The following is a 12,311-nucleotide window of genomic DNA, read 5'->3' on the forward strand; positions in this document are numbered from 1 at the left end:
ATCTTCACCACACACCCCTGCCCCACTGAGCCATTCTGGAGAGAGAGACTCTCCTATATCTTCACCACACACCCCTGCCCCACTGAGCCATTCTGGAGAGAGAGACTCTCCTATATCTTCACCACACACCCCTGCCCCACTGAGCCATTCTGGAGAGAGAGACTCTCCTATATCTTCACCACACACCCCTGCCCTACTGAGCCATTCTGGAGAGAGAGACTCTTCTATATCTTCACCACACACCCCTGCCCCACTGAGCCATTCTGGAGAGAGAGACTCTCCTATATCTTCACCACACACCCCTGCCCTACTGAGCCATTCTGGAGAGAGAGACTCTCCTATATCTCCTGTGTCAACATTTTTTATTATACTCAAGACACGACTTCACATATTCTAGATGTTTTTCACAACTCGGTAATCAGCTTGGCATGTTGCCACGCTGCCCTAACAGGCAGAGGCCAACGAGCTTTGTGATATGAAACAATCCACAGCTATTTATTTAAAAAAGAAAGTGATCCTCGATTCCTGAATGACAAATGATGGTGTGTGTGTTCATCACTTATCAGCAGTAGCGTAAATGGCCTGGTAGGTGATGTGTCTGTGTTGATGATCCTCCATTGTGACCTGGTTAAACCCAGAGGCTCTCAGAGCTGCCATGTAGGCCTCGGGTTGCCAGTTCAGTCCAGGGAACTCCCTCCTGGACGCAAAGCTGACCACTCTGCTCAGTCTCAGAGTGGTCACCATCACACCTCCTATAGTAGAATGATACAGTAGAGACATTGAGTGGTCACCATCACACCAACCCCCCACAACAACAGTTCCCACACCAACCCCCCACAACAACAGTTCCCACACCAACCCCCCACACCAACAGTTCACACACCAACCCCCCACACCAACAGTTCCCACACCAACCCCCCACACCAACAGTTCACACACCAACCCCCCACACCAACAGTTCCCACACCAACCCCCCACAACAACAGTTCCCACACCAACCCACCCCAGTTCCCACACCAACCCCCCACAACAACAGTTCCCACACCAACCCTCCCCAGTTCCCACACCAACCCCCCACACCAAACCCCCACAACAACAGTTCCCACACCAACCCCCCACAACAACTGTCCCCACACCAACCCTCCCCAGTCCCCACACCAACCCTCCCCACACCCCTCACCTGGTTTCATGACTCTGTGTATCTCTGCAGCTCCCTTCCTCAGGTCTGGCCAGTAGTAGTAACAATTACAGTGGAACACCTTGTCTACCATATTGTCTGCTAGAGGCATGGCTGCCACATCACACTGATACAGAGACACCTTCCCATTGGACACCAACTCCTTCAGAAGATCACCTGCCATCTAGATGGGTGAGGAGAGGGGAGGGGAGGAGGGGAGGAGAGGGGAGAGGGGAGGGTAGGGGAAGAGAGGGGAGGAGGGGAGAAGAAGGGATAGTTGGGGAGGAGGAGAGGGGAGAAGGAGAGATTATGTGAAGAGAGGGTAGGGGGAGAGGTGGGGAGAAGGGAGAGGGGAGGGAGAGAGGAGGAGGGGGAGAAGGGAGAGGGGAGGGAGAGAGGAGGAGGGGGGAGAAGGGAGAGAGGAGGAGAGGGGAGAAGGGAGAGGAGAGGAGGAGGGGGGAGAAGGGAGAGGAGAGGAGGAGGGGGGGGAGGGAGAGGAGAGGAGGGGAGAGAGGAGGAGGGGGGAGAAGGGAAAGGAGAGGGAGAGAGGAGGGGGGAGAAGGGAGAGGAGAGGAGGGGGAGCGAGGAGGAGGGGGGAGAAAGGAGAGGAGAGGAAGGGGAGAGAGGATGTGAGAAAAGCAGTGTTGTAGTTGAGTCACTAAATTACCACCCCTCTACTCACTAATTTACTCTCTCTCTCACCTTGTGCATGTATTGTGAGTAGTCCACTCCTATGAGTCTCCCAGTAGGTTCTGTCAGCAGTGTGGCTGCAGCCTTCAGGCCCAGACCTGGCCCGTGGCCCAGCTCTAACACTGTATCTCCAGGCTGGATCCCAGACAGAGACACCGCACTCTCCTCTAACATCTTGTTGTGATACTTCAGGAACTTAGTGATCAGCCAACCATACACTGACCGGGTGGGATGACCCAACTGCTGCCCCAGCTTCTCTAATAAGATCATCTAGAGGAGAGAGAGTGGGAGAGAGAGTGGGAGAGGAAAGAGAGTGGGATAGGAAAGAGAGAGTGGGAGAGAGAGTGGGATAGGAAAGAGAGAGTGAGAGAGGAGAGAGAGTGGGAGAGGAGAGAGAGTGGGAGAGGAGAGAGAGAGTGGAAGAGGAGAGAGAGTGGGAGAGGAGAGAGAGTGGGATAGGAAAGAGAGTGGGAGAGGAGAGAGAGTGGGAGAGGAAAGAGAGAGTGGGAGAGAGAGTGGGATAGGAAAGACAGAGTGGGAGAGGAGAGAGAGTGGGATAGGAAAGAGAGAGTGGGAGAGGAGAGAGAATGGGATACGAAAGAGAGAGTGGGAGAGGAGAGAGAGTGGGAGAGGAGAGAGAGACGGAGAGGAGAGAGAGTGAGTGAGGAGAGAGAGTGGGAGAGGAGAGAAGGAGAGGAGAGAGAGAGGGAGAGGAGAGAGAGTGGGAGAGGAGAGAGAGAGGGAGAGGAGAGAGAGGGAGGGAGAGAGAGACGAGAGAGAGGGGGAGAGGGGACAGAGGGAGAGGAGAGAGAGGGGGAGAGGAGAGAGAGGGGGAGAGAAGAGAGTGGGACAGGGAATTTCACTCAGTTACACAAAGATGAGGAAATCAGACAATTTAAATAAATACATTAGGATGGCAGGCCTGGGAGGGCAGGGCTGGGAGGGCAGGGCTGGGAGGGCAGGGCAGGGAGGGCAGGCCTGGGAGGGCAGGGCTGGCCTGGGAGGGCAGGGCTGGGAGGGCAGGCCTGGGAGGGCAGGGCTGGGAGGGCAGGGCAGGGAGGGCAGGCCTGGGAGGGCAGGGCTGGGAGGGCAGGGCAGGGAGGGCAGGGCTGGGAGGGCAGGCCTGGGAGGGCAGGCCTGGGAGGGCAGGCCTGGGAGGGCAGGGCCGGGAGGGCAGGCCTGGGAGGGCAGGCCTGGGAGGGCAGGGCAGGGAGGGAACTCGGGAAAATACGAGGTCAAATCATGACGTCAGTGATCTTCAGGTCAGGAAGTCAGAGCTCTAGAAAGAGGGCGGAGTTGGTGGATCTTTCATATAGTTTCCCCCTCAGATCCTAGTTGTTTTGAAGTGGGAAATTACCAGTGAGTCAGGGTTGCCATGTCCACAATTTTCCCACTAAATGAAGCTACTTTGAAAAACAATTTTGCAGGTGAAAATGAATTAGTCACAGGTTGAAATTGCACTGCGGCCACCATAGCATTTAAAAATATATACAGTGCCTTGCGAAAGTATTCGGCCCCCTTGAACTTTGCGACCTTTTGCCACATTTCAGGCTTCAAACATAAAGATATAAAACTGTATTTTTTTGTGAAGAATCAACAAGTGGGACACAATCATGAAGTGGAACGACATTTATTGGATATTTCAAACTTTTTTAACAAATCAAAAACTGAAAAATTGGGCGTGCAAAATTATTCAGCCCCCTTAAGTTAATACTTTGTAGCGCCACCTTTTGCTGCGATTACAGCTGTTTTTTTGTACTTTCGCAAGGCACTGTATATATTTCACTTGAGCTGCTGCTGCTGGCTATCAGGCAGCCTGCGGGTGGTGAGGAGGGGTAAGTGGAGGACCGTGTGTTTTGAGAGAACTGGTTTAGAGAACTGGTTTAGAGAACTGGTTTAGAGAGAACTGCAGCAGAGTCAAGGAGGAAGAGTTTACCAGTTGTAGGTAGGGCTACTTAGATGGTCATTATGGAGACGCCTGTTTACCATGACTGACTTTAGAGCTTTACATACGTTTCACATCAACTGATACTAAACCGTATCAAGCCAAGGGTTTTACACCTGCTCAAATCTTGCTGGTCAAGCGAGGCGCGAGTGGAAATAGAAGTTATTCAAGTCCCTCAACATGGGGCACAGTGAGGTGTCCTTCGCTCCCGATTCCCGTTTGCCGAGCACTGATGTCATGCAGTAAGTTAGAGGGATGGGTAAAACTCCCGTCCCCAGGTGTCTGATTGGTGTCACTCTTTCCCTCCATCTCTGGCAAACACAGCTGATTAAACATAATGCATCAGGATTAGGTGATTATTGGAGTCAGGTGTGTTAGTTGGGACAAAACCGACGAGGACTGGAGCTAATCAGGTTGACAGCTAAAGCATATTCATTACTTTTCCGATGAAAATGGAATGATTCTTAACACTCCTTAGTTTCAACTTCGCCATTCAAGTTTTAAAATTCTCGCACAAAGTTTTCAGCTACAAGAATAAACTGGCTGAGTGACATGGACAGGTGACACTGGCAAGGTTAACTTAGCAGCTAGCTAACGTCAGTACTAATTTAGAATTGTTTGACTAACTTGGCTAGCTAATGTCAGTTATGTTCGACTAGCTAAAGTCATTGCACACAGTACTTGGGATTATTGGAAGTAGTTAGCGATTTTATACAAGTTTGTTATCTGGTGATTTAAACTCATTTCAGCAAAAATCTGAAAAATCAAGCCAATTTTTGCACGAACCTAAAGCTAACATTAGTTAGGCTGGACAATAGAACGAGTCCAAATTCACCCAAGGTTGAAAAATGGCAAAAGAGCCTTGGCTAAGCTGGAACCCTACCGCGAGCACAAATGAATGGAATCAAACGTTCGCCTGTTTTGATTGGAGTGATGCTTACATGCTGACCACACCGCTCGCGTACGTCAGTACGTCAGCATTGCATTGGACCCACACCGCTCGCGTGGAGTACGTCAGCATTGCATTGGACCCACACCGCTCGCGTGGAGTTGTCAGCATTGCATTGGACCCACACCGCTCGCGTGGAGTTGTCAGCATTGCATTGGACCCATACCGCTCGCGTGGAGTTGTCAGCATTGCATTGGACCCACACCGCTCGCGTGGAGTACGTCAGCATTGCATTGGACCCACACCGCTCGCGTGGAGTTGTTAGCATTGCATTGGACCCACACCGCTCGCGTGGAGTTGTCAGCATTGCAATATAAAATGTACACATACATGTTATTCAATCATTGGACCCACACTGCTCGCGAGCGTCTGAGTAGCCAGGCGCTAAAATAGAAGTCAGTTCTATTTGTGATGTTGAACGCGGTGCAAGTCCTGCCTCATCCCCCCCCCCCCCCCCCCCCCCCCCATTGGTTAATAGGAGCAGATACCCACGCGCCATCTCCAGACCTGCCAACCCTGTCCCAATATTTTAGAGAACTAGATACGCGTGGCAAATTGGGGTTCTCCCCCCCCCACGCTCGCGCTGTTTGTGAGTTCTATCATTGCGATCAGATTGTACCAAATCAAGTCTATTAAAGGTTGGAATACTTGGATTCCATTTACTCAGATGGTGAAAGTCACAAACAAGATGTAATTAGAAAGAACACACAAAGAGCCTTTATTCTTGGAATTTTATTTTATTAAAACAAATCAGGCTCTATTAATTTAGGTTTTTAACTGGGATCTCGTACCTGCGGACACATATCAGGCTCCCTTAATTTAGGTTTTTAACTGGGATCTCGTACCTGCGGACACGGACATAGAATTGCGTAGTCCTGCATGTTGGCAGGTCTGCATCTCATTGGTTATACCCACGTGGGTGATTGAAAGGTAAACTGAGGTCGGTTGTGGTAATACACTGTCGCCGTGCTGACTTTAGCCCAATACCTGCAGCAAAAGTCTCTACCCCGTCCTCTGGCTGAGTACTGTAGGACTTTAGTTACTTCGGTGTAACAAGGGCCTAGCCTTGCGGCTATTTATTGGTAATGGCCCTTCGGGTGAGTTGGGTTTGTTCCTTCGTTCACGTTGTCACTCCCTTATTTTTCCGGTCTAGTATGAGGCCTTGGATAGATATACTCCTATTTAAATATTCTTAAGCGTTATGGATTCCTCCTATATTTCCTTACCTTCAAGTTATCTTTACCTATGTATATATCAATACCTAATAACAACTCCTAGTAGTTATTATGCTCGTCAGCTAGTAGTCACTCGGAAACTAGTATTGGTATATGTTTTGACTCTCTTAAAAATATATTATTGTCCACACAATGAAATATTCTTTAGTCCAATCACTTTAACCTATAACCAGGGTCACTTTCTGTTCAGTGAGAGTGTTAAGAATAGTAGTTAATTCAACAGGTAGATCAGGTATATAGACATGGTGGTGAATAGTAGTTAATTCAACAGGTAGATCAGGGCGTTTGCTCTCCAGATCGTTAATCTGGCCTAGTTGTCAAAGTTTCAAGCTTTTATTAAGTCACTCTGTTTTTGTCTTATACACATTATTACAATTCAATGGTTATACAGTTTCCTAATACATCAATAATGCTCAATCAATCCTTAATGCTTTAAGCTATGCCAGATAATATTGCAAAACTTTAAATGCGTTAACACTTCTAACAATATTGACTAAATAGCAAAAATAGTTCAATTACCTTTAATGCTCCGCCCCTTGGTCACTTTCCTGTAATTGGTATTCTCACAGCTATGGATTCCGAATTCCAATATCTTTATACACTTCCAACTCTGTGTATGGACTCAATATATTGTAACTGGTACTTGGCTGTTTTTCCTTGAATTGCTAATCACCTCTGGTTCCTGGTGTCTAAAATGCGAACGCCCGCTTTGCCTGTGTGATCAAGAGGTGGTTAGACCCCTGTTTTTCGGAGACTCAGTCGGGTTCACAAAATTCAACCAGTTTCTTCAGATAGTGACCCAATAAGTACTTAACCAAAATGATCCAGTTCTCAAAATATTGTTCTAGTCTAACAAAAAGCGTATAGTGCAAAAGTAAATTGACCTATGATGATTCTCCATGTGAAGTCTGTCTCATATGTTAACGAGGATCATACTGTCTTATGATCTCTGTTCTCTTTATATACCTTTTTACAGGGGAAGTTCCCACTGGGGCTGTAGACCTACGTAATCTTAGGCCTGTGTGTTAAACGGAAGCTTCCTATTATTACCCTTTAAGGTCATGCACTACTGACTCTCATATTGCTGCTTCCGTGTTACTGTTGGCTGATTCTACTCAATCATACCAGCTGGTTGTTTCTACCACTGGAGGTAGCGTAGGGGGTATGTCAAGCGTCAGCTGGGAGAAGTCTATGATAGGTATCTCCTCTGCTTCCCCCTGTTGTCCAGTTTCTGCAGGTGCGGTCCATGGTTCCATGAGGTCCCGTGAATGCCCTGTGTTGTTGTCCCCATTGCTTGATGGAGTGGGCAGATTCTTTCCGTCTCTTGTCACAACACCTTATCATGAAATAGTGGCCAATCGCCATATAAAGTCCAAAGAAAAAGCCTGGAAGGAGGAGAGATGACTCGAAACGATTCGGTTGACCGTTTTATGTGTGGATTAATTGTCGGAGTAGAGGACCTTGTGCATTTCATGTCAAATAACAACGCAACATTTATATCCCAGGTCAAATTAGCTAGCAAAGGCAAGCTGTATTGCCATAAATGTTTAATGCTTTTCGACATGTCCCCAAATGAATAGAATTGGTTCAGAGTTTGTTTTGATATTTCAACCTGCGTGTCGTGATCGCCTTTGGTGTGGGGACACGGTGTTACAATTTAGCCTAAAATGGCACCAAAAAATGTATCCCTTTTTATTTTACCACTACAATCTGTTCTTAGGACGAAACAAAACAAAAATAACTTGTGTAGAAAGTAAACATCCCGTCTGCATAACGAGTAAGTAGAAAAAAAAGAAAAGGTAATTTCTGACTATTTCTAGGGTTTTGACGACAACGGAATACACTGCGCAGCCGTACATAATTAGAAAGAGGAGATTCTCATGATTAAAATGGTGTCCAAATTTAAAATCAATATACATATATTGAGAAATAGACAAGACACTTCTATTTCCCCCAATAGGAAACAATGGGACCACCTCAGTCATGTGTTGTTTACATTTCAACTATAAACAACGTGGGGTCTCGTTGACAACAATAGAAAGGCAGGCATTGTGACGTAGAACAATGGGCAGGGAATAGAACGTTCAGAAGGAGAGTTTTTATATTTATTTATTTTATATTTATTCCATCTTTATTTAACCAGGTAGGCCAGACGAGAATAAGTTCTCATTTACAACTGCGACCTGGCCAAGATAAAGCAAAGCAGTGCGACACATACAACAACAACAGAGTTCCACATGGAATGAAACAAACAGTCAATAAGACAATAGAAACACAAAAAATAAAGTCTATGTACAGTGTGTGCAAATGGCGTGAGGAGGTAAGGCAAAAAATGAATATACAAAAAATCTCAGACGACACTAAAGAGAGGTTGAACAGGCTAGTAATCGGGGTAATAGGGGTGGCAACAATTTCGGCAGATAATTTTAGAAAGAAAGGGTCCAGATTGTCCAGCCCGGCTGATTTGTAGTGGTCCAGATTTTGCAGCTCTTTCAGAACATCAGCTGAATGGATTTGGGAGAAGGAGAAATGGGGAAGGCTTGGGCGAGTTGCTGTGGGGGGTGCAGTGCTGTTGACCAGGGTAGGGGTTCTAGCTTCCCTGAACAGCTGCATATCACAGGGGCTGTTCGATGCTAATGCAGAACGCCATAAGATGTTTTTGTGTTGGTTATGGGTAGTCAGGTCTGGAGAGAACCAAGGGCTATATCTGTTCCTGGTTCTAAATTTCTTGAATGGGGCATGCTTATTTCAGATGTTAGGAAGGCATTTAAAAAAAATAATTAGGCATCCTCTACTGACGGGATGAGATCAATATCCTTCCAGGATACCCCGGCCAGATCGATTAGAAAGGCCTGCTCGCTGAAGTGTTTCAGGGAGTGTTTGACAGTGATGAGTGGAGGCCGTTTGCCCGCTGACCCATTACGGATGCAGGCAATGAGGCAGTGATCGCTGAGATCTTGGTTGAAGACAGCAGGGGTGTATTTAGAGGGCAAGTTGGTCAGGATGATATCTATGAGGGTGCACGTGTTTAAGGCTTTGGGGAGGTACCTGGTAGGTTCATTGATAATTTGTGTGAGATTGAGGGCATCAAGTTTAGATTGTAGGATGGCTGGGGTGTTAAGCATGTTCCAGTTTAGTCGCCTAGCAGCACGAGCTCTGAAGATAGATGGGGGGCAATCAGTTCACATATGGTTTCCAGAGCACAACTGGGGGCAGTGGGTGGTCTATAGCAAGCGGCAACAGTGACAGACTTTTTTTTTAGAGAGGTGGATTTTTAAAAGTAGAAGTTCAAATTGTTTGGGTACAGACCTGGATAGTAGGACAGAACTCTGCAGGCTAACTTTGCCCCCATTGGCAGTTCTATCTTGTCTAAAAATGTTGTAGTTTGGGATGAAAATTTCAGAATTTTTGGTGGTCTTAATATGCCAGGATTCAGACACAGCTAGAACATCCAAGTTGGCAGAGTGTGCTAAAGCAGTGAATAAAACAAACTTAGGGAGGTGACTTCTAATGTTAACATGAATAAAACCAAGGCTATTACGGTTACAGAAGTCATCAAAAGAGAGCGCCTGGGAATAGGAGTGGAGCTTGGCACTGCAGGGCCTGGATTCACCTCTACATCGCAAGAGGAACAGAAGAGGAGTAGGATAAGGGTATGGCTAAAAGCAATAAGAATTGGTTGTCTAGAACGTCTGGAACAGAGAGTAAAAGGAGGTTTCTGAGGGCGATAAAATAGCTTCAAGGTATAATGTACAGACAAAGGTATGGTAGGATGTGAATACAGTGGAGGTAAACCTAGCTATTGAGTGATGATGAGAGAGATATTGTCTCTAGAAACATCATTGAAACCAGGAGATGTCATCGCATGTGTGGGTGGTGGAACTAATAGGTTGGATAAGGTATAGTGAGCAGGACTAGAGGCTCTACAGTGAAATAAGCCAATAAACACTAACCAGAACAGCAATGGACAAGGCATATTGACATTAAGGAGAGGCATGCTTAGTCGAGTGATCAAAAGGGTCCAGTGAGTAGAGAGGTTGGTTGGGGTCACGGCGATTTAGACAGCTAGCCGGGCCATCGGTAGCAAGCTAGCATAGGATGGAGGTCTGTTATTAGCCACCTCGTGCGTTTCCGTCGGTTGGATTAGTGGGTTTCCGTGTGGTAGAGGGGATGAATCCAAATCACACAACAACAACAAAAGTAAAAACAATAGATATAGTTATAGAGGCCCAAGAAAAAATAAAATAAAAAAATAAAAATAAATTGCCTATTCAGATAGCAGCCGATAACGACTTATGGAGGTGGTCCCTGCACAGGTACTGCTCAGCGGAAATTTCAGAGCGCCACCTATAGTACTCGAGTATAGTACTCAATAAATCTCAAACTTTCATAAAAATACACATGCAAGGTACTGAATTAAAGCTACACTCGTTGTGAATCTAGCCACCAAGTCAGATTTGTAAAATGCTTTTCGGCGAAAGCATGAGAAGCTATTATCTGATAGCATGCACCCCCCCAAAATACCAGCACGACACGTAAACAACAGATTTTGCGGTAGCCGGCGCTACCCAAAACGCATAAATAAAATATAAAACATTCATTACCTTGGACGAGCTTCTTTGTTGGCACTCCTATATGTCCCATAAACATCACAATTGGGTATTTTTCCCGATTAAATCCGTCATTGTATACCCAAAATGTCATTTGCTGAAGGCCAGTCTGATGCTGCGAAAAGCCCATTTACAAGACGCAACGTCACTTTTTAAAATTACAAAAGTCGCCTATAAACTTTTACAAAATTATTAATAAACGTTAATGATGTATCAAATTGATCACGGGGCGATCTGTATTCGATAGCAGCAAGTCTGGAAATCATCGTCCATTTTTTCAGTTTCACAACATACTGTGGTGCGCCTCAAGAAGGGAGGGGTCTATTCGTGTTGTAACCAAGGATAAATGAGTCAGATATTGATAGCAATGGCGACATCGTGTGGAAGCGGTAGGCGTTTACAGGGGATTCGCATATATTTTCTGTCGTCTTAAACAATTCATTGAATGGCGGACAAATATTCTTTTTGTGTTTTTGGTAAACAGTTTTACCAGGGATTTTTACTCCTAAACACGTTCTGTTATAGCCACAGACATGATTTAACCAGTTTTAGAAACTTCAGAGTGTTTTCTATACACACATACTTATCATATGCATATACTATATTCCTGGCATGAGTAGCAGGACTTTGAAATGTTGCGCGATTTTTTACAAAAAGCTGCGAAAATTCGCATCATCCATAACAGGATAAGACCGCTAATGGTTAGCGGACCGCAGATGGGCGTTCAGGTAACGTCGTGACGGAGGAGCCAGCCGGATAACTCCCTCGGGTAGATAACGTCGGCAGTCCAGTTGTGAAGGCCCGGTGGGAATCCGCGTTGGCAGTAAAATGGGTCCGGATAGATGATTGTAGCCCAGGAGTGACTGATGGAACTCTTCAGCTGGCTATCTCCGGAATAATTGATGTTTGCTCCGGAATCGACGAAAGCCGATAGTCACACGGATAGCAGTTAGCGGTTGAAATCCGGGGACATGGAGAGAAAAAAAGAACCGGTATGTTCCGAGCCGTGCCATACAAAACTGCCGATAGATTTTCGAGCTAAAGGAGAGCTGATGACCACAAACCGTGGTTAGCTGAATACTAACGATTAGCCAGTAAAGAAGCTAACTAGCTTCTGATTAGCTTCAGGCTAGCTTCTGGCTAGCTTCTGATTAGCTTTAGGCTAGCTTCTGGCTAACTTCTGGCTAGCTTCTGATTAGCTTCAGGCTAGCTTCTGGCTAACTTCTGGCTAGCTTCTGGTTAGCTTCTGGTTAGTTTCTATGGAGGATTACAGATTTGAGGTAAATAATATTTTTTTTTTATAAATATAAATTGGTGAGGCGGGTTGCAGGAGAGTGTTTTGAAGATGAGTTTATGGAAAATAAAAAATATATATAAAAAGGTATGCGAAGAAAGTTGTCAATATATATATATAAATATGGGACACGACAAGACGAGGACAAAAAGACGTCTGAATTATGAAACTGGGCTCCACGGCAGATGCAATAAACTCGTTTTTAATCAGAAAAAAATCATTATTAAAAATGTCACGTTCATCCTGCTTTAGTCGCTAGTTCATCTTTTTAGCTTCGTGTAAATCGCAGGGTCAGTTATAAATTAGCCAGTTTTCGCAGCATATCAAATGTATGTGATTAATCAAACCTTAATAATGCATTGAAATAATCAAACCAATAGTCATATTTACTTACTTTACGTCTAAGATAGA

General features: G+C 45.7%; 1 protein-coding gene across 1 annotated transcript; it reads right to left on the bottom strand.

The window, feature by feature from the left end:
* Positions 1-225: 225 nt before the first annotated feature.
* On the bottom strand, positions 226-6,949 carry zgc:194242 (uncharacterized protein LOC100005854 homolog). Its single transcript, XM_036989289.1, has 4 exons — positions 6,516-6,949; positions 1,880-2,137; positions 1,181-1,361; positions 226-752 (listed from the first exon to the last, which is right to left on the bottom strand). The coding sequence occupies exons 2-4, from the start codon at positions 2,135-2,137 to the stop codon at positions 556-558; spliced, it is 636 nt and encodes a 211-aa protein (XP_036845184.1). The 5' UTR covers positions 6,516-6,949; the 3' UTR covers positions 226-555.
* Positions 6,950-12,311: the final 5,362 nt, after the last annotated feature.

This window comes from Oncorhynchus mykiss, chromosome 9, assembly GCF_013265735.2.
Source record: "Oncorhynchus mykiss isolate Arlee chromosome 9, USDA_OmykA_1.1, whole genome shotgun sequence".
Lineage (NCBI taxonomy): Eukaryota > Metazoa > Chordata > Actinopteri > Salmoniformes > Salmonidae > Oncorhynchus > Oncorhynchus mykiss.

Coding starts and splice junctions, on each gene's coding strand:
- zgc:194242 (XM_036989289.1), bottom strand. CDS start 2,137: ATGATCTTATTAGAGAAGCTGGGGCAGCAGTTGGGTCATCCCACCCGG. Junction 1,362..1,879: donor ACTCACAATACATGCACAAG/GTGAGAGAGAGA, acceptor TCACCCATCTAG/ATGGCAGGTGATCTTCTGAA. Junction 753..1,180: donor ACACAGAGTCATGAAACCAG/GTGAGGGGTGTG, acceptor ATTCTACTATAG/GAGGTGTGATGGTGACCACT.